At 45.3% G+C, this 19,104-nt stretch overlaps 1 protein-coding gene across 1 annotated transcript in view; it reads left to right on the top strand.

Moving 5' to 3' along the window:
* LOC139532988 (lysosomal cholesterol signaling protein-like) overlaps window positions 1–19,104 on the top strand; it is a 36,991-nt gene that overhangs the window by 4,407 nt on the left and 13,480 nt on the right. The window contains exons 3-15 of the mRNA XM_071331132.1: window positions 422–642; window positions 5,884–6,058; window positions 6,295–6,450; window positions 8,984–9,067; window positions 13,175–13,295; window positions 13,546–13,630; window positions 13,844–13,934; window positions 16,908–17,121; window positions 17,298–17,375; window positions 17,577–17,695; window positions 18,524–18,619; window positions 18,698–18,762; window positions 18,871–18,952. Of these exons, the coding sequence (XP_071187233.1) occupies window positions 422–642; window positions 5,884–6,058; window positions 6,295–6,450; window positions 8,984–9,067; window positions 13,175–13,295; window positions 13,546–13,630; window positions 13,844–13,934; window positions 16,908–17,121; window positions 17,298–17,375; window positions 17,577–17,695; window positions 18,524–18,619; window positions 18,698–18,762; window positions 18,871–18,952 (1,587 nt within the window). The remainder of the gene's footprint in view (window positions 1–421; window positions 643–5,883; window positions 6,059–6,294; window positions 6,451–8,983; window positions 9,068–13,174; window positions 13,296–13,545; window positions 13,631–13,843; window positions 13,935–16,907; window positions 17,122–17,297; window positions 17,376–17,576; window positions 17,696–18,523; window positions 18,620–18,697; window positions 18,763–18,870; window positions 18,953–19,104) is intronic.

The raw sequence follows: 19,104 nt of genomic DNA on the forward strand, positions 1-19,104 counted from the left end.
AAAAACATGGTGTCATGTTGTGTCTTAGGGGGTTGGGTTAAAACATGGTGTCAGGGTGGGTCTTAGGGGGTTGGGTTAAAACATGGTGTCAGGGTGTGTCTTAGGGGGTTGGGTTAAAACATGGTGTCAGGGTGTGTCTTAGGGGGTTGGGTTAAAACATGGTGTCAGGGTGTGTCTTAGGGGGTTGGGTTAAAACATGGTGTCAGGGTGTGTCTTAGGGGGTTGGGTTAAAACATGGTGTCAGGGTGTGTCTTAGGGGGTTGGGTTAAAACATGGTGTCAGGGTGGGTCTTAGGGGGTTGGGTTAACAGCAATAAGACACATTTTTGTGGACTGTAAGGAAAGTGGACAGTAAAGTATTCCTCTATACGGTGGTGGCTGGTGGGCATTGTGTCCCACTTTTATTCTAATCTATTTTATAGGTACTGAAGAACCCGATAGTGTTCATGGTGGTGGTCGGGATCGTGTCCCACTTTGCCCTGGGCCAGAGGATCCCTGCTGTGATGGAGGAGTTTGTGGATGGCCTGGCCAACTCCTTCGGAGGAGCAGCTCTCTTCTACCTGGGACTATCTATGGTGGGACAGGTGGGCAAACTCACCAGGTCTACTGGAGTAGCCCTGATCCTGCTCATCACTGCCAAACTGTGAGTTACACAAATATCATCAAGTCATTATCAACCTACCCTGTGGGAATGGATGGATAGGGTGCTGATAACTGCAGTCGTAAATAGGGTACTGTACTGTCCTAGTGGTACTGTCCTGTCCTAGTGGTACTGTCCTAGTGGTACTGTCCTGTCCTAGTGGTACTGTACTGTCCTAGTGGTACTGTCCTAGTGGTCCTGTCCTAGTGGTCCTGTCCTAGTGGTACTGTCCTGTCCTAGTGGTACTGTACTGTCCTAGTGGTACTGTAATGTCCTAGTGGTACTGTACTGTCCTAGTGGTACTATCCTAGTGGTACTGTCTTGTCCTAGTGGTACTGTATTGTCCTAGTGGTACTATCCTAGTGGTACTGTCCTAGTGGTCCTGTCCTAGTGGTACTGTCCTGTCCTAGTGGTACTGTCCTGTCCTAGTGGTACTGTCCTAGTGGTACTGTAATGTCCTAGTGGTACTGTACTGTCCTAGTGGTACTGTACTGTCCTAGTGGTACTGTACTGTCCTAGTGGTACTGTCCTGTCCTAGTGGTACTGCCCTAGTGGTACTGTAATGTCCTAGTGGTACTGTACTGTCCTAGTGGTACTGTACTGTCCTAGTGGTACTGTAATGTCCTAGTGGTACTGTACTGTCCTAGTGGTACTGTACTGTCCTAGTGGTACTGTACTGTCCTAGTGGTACTGTACTGTCCTAGTGGTACTGTCCTGTCCTAGTGGTACTGTCCTAGTGGTACTGTCCTAGTGGTCCTGTCCTAGTGGTCCTGTCCTAGTGGTACTGTACTATCCTAGTGGTACTGTACTGTCCTAGTGGTCCTGTCCTAGTGGTCCTGTCCTAGTGGTACTGTCCTGGTGGTACTGTCCTAGTGGTACTGTCCTAGTGGTACTGTCCTGGTGGTACTGTCCTAGTGGTACTGTCCTAGTGGTACTGTCCTAGTGGTCCTGTCCTAGTGGTACTGTCCTGTCCTAGTGGTACTGTCCTGTCCTAGTGGTACTGTCCTGGTGGTACTGTCCTAGTGGTACTGTCCTAGTGGTACTGTCCTAGTGGTACTGTCCTAGTGGTAATGTCCTAATGGTACTGTCCTGTCCTAGTGGTAATGTCCTAGTGGTACTGTCCTAGTGGTCCTGTCCTAGTGGTCCTGTCCTAGTGGTACTGTCCTAGTGGTACTGTCCTAGTGGTACTGTACTGTCCTAGTGGTACTATCCTAGTGGTACTGTCCTAGTGGTCCTGTCCTAGTGGTACTGTCCTAGTGGTAATGTCCTAGTGGTACTGTACTGTCCTAGTGGTATTGTCCTAGTGGTACTGTCCTAGTGGTACTGTCCTAGTGGTACTATCCTAGTGGTACTGTCCTAGTGGTACTGTCCTAGTGGTACTGTACTGTCCTAGTGGTACTGTCCTAGTTGTACTGTCCTAGTGGTACTGTCCTAGTGGTAATGTCCTAGTGGTACTGTCCTAGTGGTAATGTCCTAGTGGTACTGTCCTAGTGGTACTGTCCTAGTGGTACTATCCTAGTGGTACTGTCCTAGTGGTCCTGTCCTAGTGGTACTGTACTGTCCTAGTGGTACTGTCCTAGTGGTACTGTCCTAGTGGTAATGTCCTAGTGGTACTGTCCTAGTGGTAATGTCCTAGTGGTACTGTCCTAGAGGTACTGTCCTAGTGGTACTGTAATGTCCTAGTGGTACTGTCCTAGTGGTACTGTAATGTCCTAGTGGTACTGTCCTAGTGGTACTGTCCTAGTGGTACTATCCTAGTGGTACTGTCCTAGTGGTACTGTCCTAGTGGTACTGTCCTAGTGGTCCTGTCCTGTCCTAGTGGTACTGTCCTAGTGGTACTGTCGTAGTGTACTGTACTGTCCTAGTGGTACTGTCCTAGTGGTACTGTCCTAGTGGTACTGTCCTAGTGGTACTGTCCTGGTGGTACTGTCCTAGTGGTACTGTACTGTCCTAGTGGTACTGTCCTAGTGGTACTGTCCTAGTGGTACTGTACTAGTGGTACTGTCCTAGTGGTAATGTCCTAGTGGTACTATCCTAGTGGTACTGTCCTAGTGGTACTGTACTGTCCTAGTGGTACTGTCCTAGTGGTAATGTCCTAGTGGTACTATCCTAGTGGTACTGTCCTAGTGGTACTGTACTGTCCTAGTGGTACTGTCCTAGTGGTACTGTCCTAGTGGTACTGTCCTAGTGGTACTGTCCTAGTGGTACTGTACTGTCCTAGTGGTACTGTCCTAGTGGTAATGTCCTAGTGGTACTATCCTAGTGGTACTGTACTGTCCTAGTGGTACTGTCCTAGTGGTACTGTCCTAGTGGTACTGTCCTAGTGGTACTGTACTGTCCTAGTGGTACTATCCTAGTGGTACTGTCCTAGTGGTCCTGTCCTAGTGGTACTGTCCTAGTGGTAATGTCCTAGTGGTACTGTACTGTCCTAGTGGTATTGTCCTAGTGGTACTGTCCTAGTGGTACTGTCCTAGTGGTACTATCCTAGTGGTACTGTCCTAGTGGTACTGTCCTAGTGGTACTGTACTGTCCTAGTGGTACTGTCCTAGTTGTACTGTCCTAGTGGTACTGTCCTAGTGGTAATGTCCTAGTGGTACTGTCCTAGTGGTAATGTCCTAGTGGTACTGTCCTAGTGGTACTGTCCTAGTGGTACTATCCTAGTGGTACTGTCCTAGTGGTCCTGTCCTAGTGGTACTGTACTGTCCTAGTGGTACTGTCCTAGTGGTACTGTCCTAGTGGTAATGTCCTAGTGGTACTGTCCTAGTGGTAATGTCCTAGTGGTACTGTCCTAGAGGTACTGTCCTAGTGGTACTGTAATGTCCTAGTGGTACTGTCCTAGTGGTACTGTAATGTCCTAGTGGTACTGTCCTAGTGGTACTGTCCTAGTGGTACTATCCTAGTGGTACTGTCCTAGTGGTACTGTCCTAGTGGTACTGTCCTAGTGGTCCTGTCCTGTCCTAGTGGTACTGTCCTAGTGGTACTGTCGTAGTGTACTGTACTGTCCTAGTGGTACTGTCCTAGTGGTACTGTCCTAGTGGTACTGTCCTAGTGGTACTGTCCTGGTGGTACTGTCCTAGTGGTACTGTACTGTCCTAGTGGTACTGTCCTAGTGGTACTGTCCTAGTGGTACTGTACTAGTGGTACTGTCCTAGTGGTAATGTCCTAGTGGTACTATCCTAGTGGTACTGTCCTAGTGGTACTGTACTGTCCTAGTGGTACTGTCCTAGTGGTAATGTCCTAGTGGTACTATCCTAGTGGTACTGTCCTAGTGGTACTGTACTGTCCTAGTGGTACTGTCCTAGTGGTACTGTCCTAGTGGTACTGTCCTAGTGGTACTGTCCTAGTGGTACTGTACTGTCCTAGTGGTACTGTCCTAGTGGTAATGTCCTAGTGGTACTATCCTAGTGGTACTGTACTGTCCTAGTGGTACTGTCCTAGTGGTAATGTCCTAGTGGTACTATCCTAGTGGTACTGTCCTAGTGGTACTGTACTGTCCTAGTGGTACTGTACTGTCCTAGTGGTACTGTACTGTCCTAGTGGTACTGTACTGTCCTAGTGGTACTGTCCTAGTGGTACTGTACTGTCCTAGTGGTACTGTCCTAGTGGTACTGTCCTAGTGGTACTGTCCTAGTGGTACTGTCCTAGTGGTACTGTCCTAGTGGTACTGTACTGTCCTAGTGGTACTGTCCTAGTGGTAATGTCCTAGTGGTACTATCCTAGTGGTACTGTACTGTCCTAATGGTACTGTCCTAGTGGTAATGTCCTAGTGGTACTATCCTAGTGGTACTGTCCTAGTGGTACTGTACTGTCCTAGTGGTACTGTACTGTCCTAGTGGTACTGTACTGTCCTAGTGGTACTGTACTGTCCTAGTGGTACTGTCCTAGTGGTACTGTACTGTCCTAGTGGTACTGTCCTAGTGGTCCTGTCCTAGTGGTACTGTCCTAGTGGTAATGTCCTAGTGGTACTGTACTGTCCTAGTGGTACTGTCCTAGTGGTACTGTCCTAGTGGTACTGTCCTAGTGGTACTATCCTAGTGGTACTGTCCTAGTGGTACTGTCCTAGTGGTACTGTACTGTCCTAGTGGTACTGTCCTAGTGGTACTGTCCTAGTGGTAATGTCCTAGTGGTAATGTCCTAGTGGTAATGTCCTAGTGGTACTGTCCTAGTGGTACTGTCCTAGTGGTACTGTCCTAGTGGTCCTGTCCTAGTGGTACTGTACTGTCCTAGTGGTACTGTCCTAGTGGTACTGTCCTAGTGGTAATGTCCTAGTGGTACTGTCCTAGTGGTAATTTCCTAGTGGTACTGTCCTAGAGGTACTGTCCTAGTGGTACTGTAATGTCCTAGTGGTACTGTCCTAGTGGTACTGTAATGTCCTAGTGGTACTGTCCTAGTGGTACTGTCCTAGTGGTACTATCCTAGTGGTACTGTCCTAGTGGTACTGTCCTAGTGGTACTGTCCTAGTGGTACTGTCCTAGTGGTCCTGTCCTGTCCTAGTGGTACTGTCCTAGTGGTACTGTCGTAGTGTACTGTACTGTCCTAGTGGTACTGTCCTAGTGGTACTGTCCTAGTGGTACTGTCCTAGTGGTACTGTCCTGGTGGTACTGTCCTAGTGGTACTGTACTGTCCTAGTGGTACTGTCCTAGTGGTACTGTACTGTCCTAGTGGTACTGTCCTAGTGGTACTGTCCTAGTGGTACTGTACTGTCCTAGTGGTACTGTCCTAGTGGTACTGTCCTAGTGGTACTATCCTAGTGGTACTGTCCTAGTGGTACTGTACTGTCCTAGTGGTACTGTCCTAGTGGTAATGTCCTAGTGGTACTATCCTAGTGGTACTGTCCTAGTGGTACTGTACTGTCCTAGTGGTACTGTCCTAGTGGTACTGTCCTAGTGGTACTGTCCTAGTGGTACTGTCCTAGTGGTACTGTACTGTCCTAGTGGTACTGTCCTAGTGGTAATGTCCTAGTGGTACTATCCTAGTGGTACTGTACTGTCCTAATGGTACTGTCCTAGTGGTAATGTCCTAGTGGTACTATCCTAGTGGTACTGTCCTAGTGGTACTGTACTGTCCTAGTGGTACTGTACTGTCCTAGTGGTACTGTACTGTCCTAGTGGTACTGTACTGTCCTAGTGGTACTGTCCTAGTGGTACTGTACTGTCCTAGTGGTACTGTCCTAGTGGTACTGTCCTAGTGGTACTGTCCTAGTGGTACTGTCCTAGTGTCCTAGTGTTTGTCTCTCCTATGTAGGCTGGTGATGCCTCTTATCTGTAAGGACATGGTAGACCTGCTGGACTCTCCAGGCTCCAACAGCAGCAGTCTGAACCACTCCAGCCTGTCTAACTATGCCTTTCTCTACGGGGTGTTCCCCACCGCTCCCAGCGTAGCCATCTACGCATCACAGTACAACATGGAGCTGGAAGTGGTGAGTTGGTACCACACACACACACACACACACACACACACATCACACACATCACACACATCACACACATCACACACATCACACACATCACAGTATAACATGGAGCTGGAAGTGGTGAGTATTACATTATCAATTCGTATTTAATTTCTTAGCTAATAGCCACCTTTCTAGACAGCCAAGGCTTGTATTTACACACCCACATCCCTGTCTCTACCTCTCTGTCTGTCCTCCTGTAGGTAACGTCAGGGATGGTGATCAGCACGTTCCTGTCTGCCCCCATCATGTACGTGTCAGCCTGGCTCCTGACCATCCCCCTGATGGACCCCAAGCCACTGGTCACTGAGCTGCAGAATGTTAGCTTCAACATCAGCATCGTCAGCCTGGTCGCACTGGTGAGGGTTCTTTCTGTTTATGTTCTTGTCTGTCTCTCTCGGTCTCTCTCTGTTTCTCTCTCTCTGTCTCTCTCTCTCATTCTCTGTTTCTCTCTCTCTGTCTCTCTCTCTCTGTTTCTCTCTCTCTGTCTCTCTCTCTCATTCTCTGTTTCTCTCTCTCTGTCTCTCTCTCTCTCGTTCTCTCTCTGTTTCTCTTTCTCTGTTTCTCTCTCTCTCTCTCTCTGTTTCTCTTTCTCTGTTTCTCTCTCTCTCGTTCTCTCTCTGTTTCTCTGTCTCTCTCTCTCTGTCTCTCTCGGTCTCTTTCTGTTTCTCTCTCTCTGTCTCTCTCTGTCTCTCTCTCTCGGTTTCTCTCTCTCTCTCTACATGAAAGGCCAATGAAGAAGGCAGACTTTGATACTGTTTTCAATAGGCTTGGTTGTCCTCCATGTGTGGTCCTGTCTGACTTTAGCTGATTGAAGCAAGGGGTTGATCAGGGCTTACTGACTCCATGGTGTTGATCAGGGCTTACTGACTCCATGGTGTTGATCAGGGCTTACTGACTCCATGGTGTTGGTCAGGGCTTACTGACTCCATGGTGTTGATCAGGGCTTACTGACTCCATGGTGTTGATCAGGGCTTACTGACTCCATGGGGTTGGTCAGGGCTTACTGACTCCATGGTGTTGATCAGGGCTTACTGACTCCATGGTGTTGATCAGGGCTTACTGACTCCATGGTGTTGATCAGGGCTTACTGACTCCATGGTGTTGATCAGGGCTTACTGACTCCATGGTGTTGATCAGGGCTTACTGACTCCATGGTGTTGATCAGGGCTTACTGACTCCATGGTGTTGATCAGGGCTTACTGACTCCATGGTGTTGGTCAGGGCTTACTGACTCCATGGTGTTGATCAGGGCTTACTGACTCCATGGTGTTGATCAGGGCTTACTGACTCCATGGGGTTGGTCAGGGCTTACTGACTCCATGGTGTTGATCAGGGCTTACTGACTCCATGGTGTTGATCAGGGCTTACTGACTCCATGGTGTTGATCAGGGCTTACTGACTCCATGGTGTTGATCAGGGCTTACTGACTCCATGGTGTTGATCAGGGCTTACTGACTCCATGGTGTTGATCAGGGCTTACTGACTCCATGGTGTTGGTCAGGGCTTACTGACTCCATGGTGTTGATCAGGGCTTACTGACTCCATGGGGTTGGTCAGGGCTTACTGACTCCATGGTGTTGATCAGGGCTTACTGACTCCATGGTGTTGATCAGGGCTTACTGACTCCATGGTGTTGATCAGGGCTTACTGACTCCATGGTGTTGATCAGGGCTTACTGACTCCATGGTGTTGATCAGGGCTTACTGACTCCATGGTGTTGATCAGGGCTTACTGACTCCATGGTGTTGATCAGGGCTTACTGACTCCATGGTGTTGATCAGGGCTTACTGACACCATGGTGTTGGTCAGGGCTTACTGACTCCATGGTGTTGATCAGGGCTTACTGACTCCATGGTGTTGATCAGGGCTTACTGACTCCATGGTGTTGATCAGGGCTTACTGACTCCATGGTGTTGATCAGGGCTTACTGACTCCATGGTGTTGGTCAGGGCCTACTGACTCCATGGGGTTGATCAGGGCTTACTGACTCCATGGGGTTGGTCAGGGCTTACTGACTCCATGGTGTTGATCAGGGCTTACTGACTCCATGGGGTTGGTCAGGGCTTACTGACTCCATGGTGTTGATCAGGGCTTACTGACTCCATGGGGTTGGTCAGGGCTTACTGACTCCATGGGGTTGGTCAGGGCTTACTGACTCCATGGTGTTGATCAGGGCTTACTGACTCCATGGTGTTGATCAGGGCTTACTGACTCCATGGGGTTGGTCAGGGCTTACTGACTCCATGGTGTTGGTCAGGGCTTACTGACTCCATGGTGTTGATCAGGGCTTACTGACTCCATGGTGTTGGTCAGGGCTTACTGACTCCATGGTGTTGGTCAGGGCTTACTGACTCCATGGTGTTGATCAGGGCTTACTGACTCCATGGGGTTGGTCAGGGCTTACTGACTCCATGGTGTTGATCAGGGCTTACTGACTCCATGGGGTTGGTCAGGGCTTACTGACTCCATGGTGTTGATCAGGGCTTACTGACTCCATGGTGTTGATCAGGGCTTACTGACTCCATGGGGTTGGTCAGGGCTTACTGACTCCATGGGGTTGGTCAGGGCTTACTGACTCCATGGTGTTGGTCAGGGCTTACTGACTCCATGGGGTTGGTCAGGGCTTACTGACTCCATGGGGTTGGTCAGGGCTTACTGACTCCATGGGGTTGGTCAGGGCTTACTGACTCCATGGGGTTGGTCAGGGCTTACTGACTCCATGGGGTTGGTCAGGGCTGAATGACTCCATGGTGAAGAATGCAGCTTTAATTATAGAGGATTCATACCAATGGCTTTTTAAAATTCTAATCTACTCTGCAAAGACTTCTGACAACTTGAGTGTGTTCAAGCTGTGTTTAAACACTGAAACACATAGTGTTTGTGTTGTAGGTGTGGACCATCGCTGTCATTCTCCTCAGTAAGAAGGTCAAGAGGCTCCCACACATGTTTTCCATGAACCTCTTCCTGGCACAGGTTATTACATATATCCTTCATATACAGTACCTTCTGAAAGGGTTATTACATATATCCTTCATATACAGTACCTTCTGAAAGGGTTATTACATATATCCTTCATATACAGTACCTTCTGAAAGGGTTATTACATATATCCTTCATATACAGTACCTTCTGAAAGGGTTATTACATATATCCTTCATATACAGTACCTTCTGAAAGGGTTATTACATATATCCTTCATATACAGTACCTTCTGAAAGGGTTATTACATATATCCTTCATATACAGTACCTTCTGAAAGGGTTATTACATATATCCTTCATATACAGTACCTTCTGAAAGGGTTATTACATATATCCTTCATATACAGTACCTTCTGAAAGGGTTATTACATATATCCTTCATATACAGTACCTTCTGAAAGGGTTATTACATATATCCTTCATATACAGTACCTTCTGAAAGGGTTATTACATATATCCTTCATATACAGTACCTTCTGAAAGGGTTATTACATATATCCTTCATATACAGTACCTTCTGAAAGGGTTATTACATATATCCTTCATATACAGTACCTTCTGAAAGGGTTATTACATATATCCTTCATATACAGTACCTTCTGAAAGGGTTATTACATATATCCTTCATATACAGTACCTTCTGGGTTATTACATATATCCTTCATATACAGTACCTTCTGAAAGGGTTATTACATATATCCTTCATATACAGTACCTTCTGAAAGGGTTATTACATATATCCTTCATATACAGTACCTTCTGAAAGGGTTATTACATACATCCTTCATATACAGTACCTTCTGAAAGGGTTATTACATATATCCTTCATATACAGTACCTTCTGAAAGGGTTATTACATATATCCTTCATATACAGTACCTTCTGAAAGGGTTATTACATATATCCTTCATATACAGTACCTTCTGAATGGGTTATTACATATATCCTTCATATACAGTACCTTCTGAAAGGGTTATTACATATATCCTTCATATACAGTACCTTCTGAAAGGGTTATTACATATATCCTTCATATACAGTACCTTCTGAAAGGGTTATTACATATATCCTTCATATACAGTACCTTCTGAAAGGGTTATTACATATATCCTTCATATACAGTACCTTCTGAAAGGGTTATTACATATATCCTTCATATACAGTACCTTCTGAAAGGGTTATTACATATATCCTTCATATACAGTACCTTCTGAAAGGGTTATTACATATATCCTTCATATACAGTACCTTCTGAAAGGGTTATTACATATATCCTTCATATACAGTACCTTCTGAAAGGGTTATTACATATATCCTTCATATACAGTACCTTCTGAAAGGGTTATTACATATATCCTTCATATACAGTACCTTCTGAAAGGGTTATTACATATATCCTTCATATACAGTACCTTCTGAAAGGGTTATTACATATATCCTTCATATACAGTACCTTCTGAAAGGGTTATTACATATATCCTTCATATACAGTACCTTCTGAAAGGGTTATTACATATATCCTTCATATACAGTACCTTCTGAAAGGGTTATTACATATATCCTTCATATACAGTACCTTCTGAAAGGGTTATTACATATATCCTTCATATACAGTACCTTCTGAAAGGGTTATTACATATATCCTTCATATACAGTACCTTCTGAAAGGGTTATTACATATATCCTTCATATACAGTACCTTCTGAAAGGGTTATTACATATATCCTTCATATACAGTACCTTCTGAAAGGGTTATTACATATATCCTTCATATACAGTACCTTCTGAAAGGGTTATTACATATATCCTTCATATACAGTACCTTCTGAAAGGGTTATTACATATATCCTTCATATACAGTACCTTCTGAAAGGGTTATTACATATATCCTTCATATACAGTACCTTCTGAAAGGGTTATTACATATATCCTTCATATACAGTACCTTCTGAAAGGGTTATTACATATATCCTTCATATACAGTACCTTCTGAAAGGGTTATTACATATATCCTTCATATACAGTACCTTCTGAAAGGGTTATTACATATATCCTTCATATACAGTACCTTCTGAAAGGGTTATTACATATATCCTTCATATACAGTACCTTCTGAAAGGGTTATTACATATATCCTTCATATACAGTACCTTCTGAAAGGGTTATTACATATATCCTTCATATACAGTACATTCTGAAAGGGTTATTACATATATCCTTCATATACAGTACCTTCTGAAAGGGTTATTAAATATATCCTTCATATACAGTACATTCTGAAAGTATTCAGACCCCTTGACTTGTTCCACATTTTGTTACATTACAACCTTATTCTAAAATGGATGAAAAATGTTTTAGCCTCAAATCAATCTACACACAATACCCCATAATGACAAAGCAAAAACTGTTTAAAAAAAATAAGTTTTTAGAAAAAACTAAAACAGAAATATCACATTTCCATAAGTATTCAGACTCTTTACTCAGTACTTTGTTGAAGCACCTTTGGCAGTGATTAGAGCCTTGAGGCTTCTTGGGTTTGACGCTACAAACGTGGCACACCTGTATTTGGGGAGATTCTCCCATTCTTCTCTGCAGATCCTCTCAAGCTCTGTCAGGTTGGATGGGGAGCATCGCTGCACAGCTATTTTCAGGATTCTCCAGAGATGTTAGATCGGGTTCAAGTCCGGGCTCTGGCTGGGCCACTCAAGGACATCTCAGATACTTATCCCGAAGCCACTCCTGCATTGTCTTGGCTGTGTGCTTAGAGTCGTTGTCCTGTTGGAAGGTGAACCTTCACCCCAGTCTGAGGTCCTGAACGCTCTGGAGCAGGTTTCCATCATGGATCTCTCTGTGCTTTGCTCCGTTCTTCTTTCCTTCGATCCTGACTAGTCTCTCAGTCGCTGCCGCTGAAAAACATCCCCACAGCATGATGCTACCACCACCACGCTTCATCGTATGGATGGTGCCAGGTTTCCTCCAGATGTGATGCTTGGCATTCAGGCCAAAGAGTTCAATCTGGTTTCATCAGACCAGAGAATCTTGTTTCTCATGGTCTGAGAATCTTTAGGTGCCTTTTGGCAAACCCCAAGCGAGCTGCCATGTGCCTTTTACTGAGAAGTGGCTTCTGTCTGGCTGCTCTACCATAAAGGCCTGATTGGTGGAGTGTTGCAGAAATGGTTGTCCTTCTGGAAGGTTCTCGCACCTCCACAGAGGAACTCTGGAGCTCTGTCAGAGTGACCATCGGGTTCTTGGTCACCTCCCTGACCAAGGCCCTTCTCCCCCGATTGATCAGTTTGGCCGAGTGGCCAGCTCTAGGAAGAGTCTTGGTGGTTCCAAACTATTTCCATTTAAGAATGATGGAGGCCACTGTGTTCTTGGGGACCTTCAATGCTGCAGACATTTTTTGGTACCCTTTCCCAAATCTGTGCCTCGACACAATCCTGTCTCGGAGCTCTATTGACAATTCCTTCGACCTCATGGCTTGGTTTTTGCTCTGACATGCCCTGTCAACTGTGGGACCTTATATAGACAGGTGTGTGACTTTCCAAATCATGTCCAATCAATTGGATTTACCACAGGTGGACTCCAATCAAGTTGTAGAAACATATCAAGGATGATGAATGGAAACAGGATGCACCTGAGCTCAATTTCCAGTCTCATAGCAAAAGGTCTGAATACTTATGTAAATAAGATATTTCAGTTTTTTATTTTTAATAAATTTGAAAACATTTCTAAAAACCTGTTTTTCGCTTTGTCATTATGGGGTATTGTGTGTCGATTTATAAGATTTTTTTTTACATTTAATGCATTTTAGAATAAGTCTAACTTAACAAAATGTGGAAAAAGTCAAGGGGTCTGAATACTTTACGAAGGCACTGTACATAATGTTTACTATATTATATACAGTTGAAGTCGGAAGTTTACATACACTTAGGTTGAGTCATTAAAACTAGTTTTTCAACCACTCCACAAATTTCTTGTTAACAAACTATAGTTTTGGCAAGTCGGTTAGGACATCTACTTTGACACAAGTAATTTTTCCAACAATAGTTTACAGACAGATTATTATATAGTAATGTGTCTCTCCTTGTCCCTGTAGTTCCTAGTGTGTGTCAGTATGATCCTGTGGAACTTCGTAGTGAAGCAGGAGGACATCTTGGGACAGGTGTTGACATTCACACTGCTCTATGGGTCACTCTACAGCACATATGTCTGGACTGGTATGTACCGTGTGTCTGGACTGGTATGTACCGTGTGTCTGGACTGGTATGTACCGTGTGTCTGGACTGGTATGTACCGTGTGTCTGGACTGGTATGTACCGTGTGTCTGGACTGGTATGCACCGTGAGTGTCTGGACGGGTATGCACCGTGAGTGTCTGGACGGGTATGCACCGTGAGTGTCTGGACGGGTATGTTGTACAGTATCTGTGGAATAACCCTGAGTTGGTTCTGTCTGGGTCTTACTACAGGTCTCATTCCTCTCTGTTTGGTTCTGACCAAGAAGGACAATTTGCTGAGGATTCCACCTGGGGTCTTCATGGTCTTTGGCTGGGGGTACGTCCTGTGTGTGTGTGTGTGTGTGTGTGTGTGTGTGTGTGTGTGTGTGTGTGTGTGTGTGTGTGTGTGTGTGTGTGTGTGTGTGTGTGTGTGTGTGTGTGTGTGTGTGTGTGTGTGTGTGTGTGTGTGTGTGTGTGTGTGTGTGTGAAACAGTGTGTTGTATGTTGGTGTTCTTCAAACTTAACCTTACAGTGTTGTTCTCTTCCACAGCATACCGTTCCTCATCCTTGGAGGCCTGCTCCTGGCAGGAGAGAGGATGCCTGATACTATAGACTCTGCCTTCTTCTATGGCAGGGCTCAGGTGAGAGGATGCCTGATACTATAGACTGCCTTCTTCTATGGCAGGGCTCAGGAGAGAGGATGCCTGATCCTATAGACTCTGCCTTCTATGGCAGGGCTCAGGTGAGAGGATGCCTGATCCTATAGACTCTGCCTTCTTCTATGGCAGGGCTCAGGAGAGAGGATGCCTGCTCCTATAGACTCTCACTTCTTCTATGGCAGGGCTCAGGTGAGAGGATGCCTGATCCTATATACTCTGCCTTCTTCTATGGCAGGGCTCTTGAGAGATGATGCCTGATCCTATAGACTCTGCCTTCTATGGTAGGGCTCAGGTGAGAGGATGCCTGATCCTATAGACTCTGCCTTCTATGGCAGGGCTCAGGAGAGAGGATGCCTGATCCTATAGACTCTGCCTTCTTCTATGGCAGGGCTCAGGAGAGAGGATGCCTGATCCTATAGACTATGCCTTCTTCTATGGCAGGGCTCAGGAGAGAGGATGCCTGATCCTATAGACTCTGCCTTCTTCTATGGCAGGGCTCAGGAGAGAGGATGCCTGATCCTATAGACTCTGCCTTCTATGGTAGGGCTCAGGTGAGAGGATGCCTGATCCTATAGACTCTGCCTTCTTCTATGGCAGGGCTCAGGTGAGAGGATGCCTGATCCTATAGACTCTGCCTTCTATGGCAGGGCTCAGGAGAGAGGATGCCTGATCCTATAGACTCTGCCTTCTATGGCAGGGCTCAGGAGAGAGGATGCCTGTGGTTTTAGTTTACTGGAATACAGATCCACTGTATAGTTCTCCCTGAGTTGACTACACTTTACACATCACATAGATCTGGAGCCAGTCCTGAAGGTTTTACACATCACATAGATCTGGAGCCAGTCCTGAAGGTTTTACACTTTACACATCACATAGATCTGGGGCCAGTCCTAAAGGTTTTACACTTTACACATCACATAGATCTGGGGCCAGTCCTGAAGGTTTTACACATCACATAGATCTGGAGCCAGTCCTAAAGGTTTTACACATCACATCACATAGATCTGGAGCCAGTCCTAAAGGTTTTACACTTTACACATCACATAGATCTGGGGCCAGTCCTAAAGGTTTTACACTTTACATAGATCTGGGGCCAGTCCTAAAGGTTTTACACATCACATAGATCTGGAGCCAGTCCTAAAGGTTTTACACTTTACACATCACATAGATCTGGAGCCAGTCCTAAAGGTTTTACACTTTACACATCACATAGATCTGGAGCCAGTCCTAACGGTTTTACACTTTACACATCACATAGATCTGGGGCCAGTCCTAAAGGTTTTACACATCACATAGATCTGGGGCCAGTCCTAAAGGTTTTACACATCACATAGATCTGGGGCCAGTCCTAAAGGTTTTACACTTTACACATCACATAGATCTGGGGCCAGTCCTAAAGGTTTTACACATCACATAGATCTGGAGCCAGTCCTAAAGGTTTTACACTTTACACATCACATAGATCTGGAGCCAGTCCTAAAGGTTTTACACTTTACACATCACATAGATCTGGAGCCAGTCCTAAAGGTTTGACACTTTACACATCACATAGATCTGGAGCCAGTCCTAAAGGTTTTACACTTTACACATCACATAGATCTGGGGCCAGTCCTAAAGGTTTTACACTTTACACATCACATAGATCTGGGGCCAGTCCTAAAGGTTTTACACTTTACACATCACATAGATCTGGGGCCAGTCCTAACGGTTTTACACTTTACACATCACATAGATCTGGAGCCAGTCCTAACGGTTTTACACTTTACACATCACATAGATCTGGAGCCAGTCCTAAAGGTTTTACACATCACATAGATCTGGGGCCAGTCCTAAAGGTTTTACACATCACATATATCTGGAGCCAGTCCTAAAGGTTTTACACTTTACACATCACATAGATCTGGGGCCAGTCCTAAAGGTTTTACACTTTACACATCACATAGATCTGGGGCCAGTCCTAAAGGTTTTACACTTTACACATCACATAGATCTGGAGCCAGTCCTAAAAGTTTTACACATCACATAGATCTGGAGCCAGTCCTAAAGGTTTTACACATCACATAGATCTGGGGCCAGTCCTAAAGGTTTTACACTTTACACATCACATAGATCTGGGGCCAGTCCTAAAGGTTTTACACATCACATAGATCTGGAGCCAGTCCTAAAGGTTTTACACTTTACACATCACATAGATCTGGGGCCAGTCCTAAAGGTTTTACACATCACATAGATCTGGAGCCAGTCCTAAAGGTTTTACACATCACATATATCTGGGGCCAGTCCTAAAGGTTTTACACATCACATAGATCTGGAGCCAGTCCTAAAGGTTTTACACATCACATAGATCTGGAGCCAGTCCTAAAGGTTTTACACTTTACACATCACATAGATCTGGGGCCAGTCCTAAAGGTTTTACACATCACATATATCTGGGGCCAGTCCTAAAGGTTTTACACATCACATAGATCTGGGGCCAGTCCTAAAGGTTTTACACATCACATAGATCTGGAGCCAGTCCTAAAGGTTTTACACATCACATATATCTGGGGCCAGTCCTAAAGGTTTTACACATCACATAGATCTGGGGCCAGTCCTAAAGGTTTTACACATCACATAGATCTGGGGCCAGTCCTAAAGGTTTTACACATCACATAGATCTGGAGCCAGTCCTAAAGGTTTTACACATCACATAGATCTGGGGCCAGTCCTAAAGGTTTTACACTTTATACATCACATAGATCTGGGGCCAGTCCTAAAGGTTTACACTTTACACATCACATAGATCTGGGGCCAGTCCTAAAGGTTTTACACTTTACACATCACATAGATCTGGAGCCAGTCCTAAAGGTTTTACACTTTACACATCACATAGATCTGGGGCCAGCCCTAAAGGTTTTACACATCACATAGATCTGGGGCCAGTCCTAAAGGTTTTACCTCTCTCTCCTCTCTCAGATCATCAGTACTGCAGTAGTAGTCTCCTGCAGCATCTTGGTAGGTGGTTTCTCTCTGATGGGTCTTAGCCAGGGCACCAAGGAGAACCAGAACTACCAAGCCCTGGAGAGAGCCTCCAACACGGGTACTATAGAGGACCTGAGGCCCCCTGGACACCAGGAGAACCAGACCCCCCCACTGGAGCCCTCAGCAGCAGAGACCAGCAACAACAGTGGTAGCTACACACATTATTGTTTGTTCTAGTTGGGTGCGTTGGTTTACTGGGGATTTTGTGTCGAACTTCGTATGTAAAACCTTAAATTGCCAACATAAACATATTGTTAAAAAACATGAGTAGTTTGATATAACTCAGAACTGTGTCTGTGTGTTGTTGTTGTGTGTCCCTCCCAGACTGTTGTAGCTGTACACAGCCCGTGCCCGACATGAGCAACGGCGCCACCAGGAACGACACTCCCACGTCTCTAACAGGTACAGGAACACAACGTGAATGACTACAGCTCTGGCTGGAGTTGTGTTCTAGGTTTATGGGCTGATACTTCGGGCCGTGCTGACCTGTTGAGTTGACTGTGTTCCTGTTGTTGTGTCCACTGTGATGCTGTTGCAAAACGTTTTGCTACGGTGTGCACTAATGAACACAACCCTGTTGACTTGTTGTGCTGTACCCTCCAGGCCAGTGTGGGGCGCTGTGTGAACCCCAGCAGCAGCAGTGTAGTCCACCGGTCCAGGATGACAGACAGCTGGTCAGACACGTCCTGTTGTGTCTACTCCTCATAGTTTCCCTGCTGGCTGTGAGTGTTATCTACTGTTCTACTCTGTTCTATTCTGTTCTAATCTTTTCTGTTCTACTCTACTCTGTTCTATTCTGCTCTGTTCTACTCTGCTCTGTTCTGCTCTGTTCTATTCTGTTCTACTCTATTCTATTCTGTTCTACTCTATTCTATTCTGTTCTACTCTATTCTGTTCTGCTCTGTTCTACTCTATTCTGCTCTGTTCTATTCTACTCTGTTCTGTTCTATTCTGCTCTGCTCTGTTCTATTCTGTTCTACTCTGTTCTGTTCTACTCTGTTCCATTCTGTTTTGCTCTACACTGTTCTGTTCTATTCTGTTTTACTGTTCTGTTCCATTCTGTTTTGTTCTGTTCTGTTCTATTCTGTTCTACTCTGTTCTGTTCTACTCTGTTCCATTCTGTTTTGCTCTACACTGTTCTGTTCTATTCTGTTCTACTCTGTTCTGTTCCATTCTGTTTTGCTCTACACTGTTCTGTTCTATTCTGTTTTACTGTTCTGTTCCATTCTGTTTTGTTCTGTTCTGTTCTACTCTGTTCTGTTCTACTCTGTTCCATTCTGTTTTGCTCTACACTGTTCTGTTCTATTCTGTTTTACTGTTCTGTTCCATTCTGTTTTGTTCTGTTCTATTCTGTTCTGCTCTACACTGTTCTGTTCTAATCTGTTCTGTTCTGTTCTATTCTTTTATTGCTTGGCCGTGTCCCCTTTCTCTACCTACCCTTGTCCCTGAAGTGTGCACTAGTTCACTCCAATCTCGAACCTCTTCCCTGAATCGGCCCTTGTTAACTGTGAAGTGTGCACTTTTCATTCCCCCTCCCGCATGTCTTCCAGAACCTGTCCAGCTGTCTATGGTGGTTGTTCAACCAGGACCCTGGTAGACTGTACCTGGAGCTGCAGTTCTTCTGTGCTGTGGCCAACTATGGACAGGTACGCTCTCCTGTCTATTAGATGATGAGTATACAAAGGGATTTTACTGTTGCTGACTTTCCCTCTCATGTTTCTCAGGGCTTCATTTCGTTTGGTATCTTTGGCCTGGACAGGCATCTGATCATTCTGCCATTCAAGAAGAGGTGAGCTAGGAACTAGGTACTTAACTTCAGAGAGCATAGTGCATCATTGACTGTTGTATTGTCTCAACATCACGCCACCTCCTGTATGCTGTATTGTCCCAACATCAGCACTTCCTCCTGTATGCTGTATTGTCCCAACATCAGTAACACCTCCTGTATGCTGTATTGTCCCAACATCATGCCACCTCCTGTATGCTGTATTGTCCCAACATCAGTAACACCTCCTGTATGCTGTATTGTCCCAACATCATGCCACCTCCTGTATGTTGTATTGTCCCAACATCAGCACTTCCTCCTGTATGCTGTACATCAGTAACACCTCCTGTATGCTGTACATCAGTA

Source organism: Salvelinus alpinus, chromosome 10, assembly GCF_045679555.1.
Source record: "Salvelinus alpinus chromosome 10, SLU_Salpinus.1, whole genome shotgun sequence".
In the NCBI taxonomy this organism is placed as follows: Eukaryota; Metazoa; Chordata; class Actinopteri; order Salmoniformes; family Salmonidae; genus Salvelinus; species Salvelinus alpinus.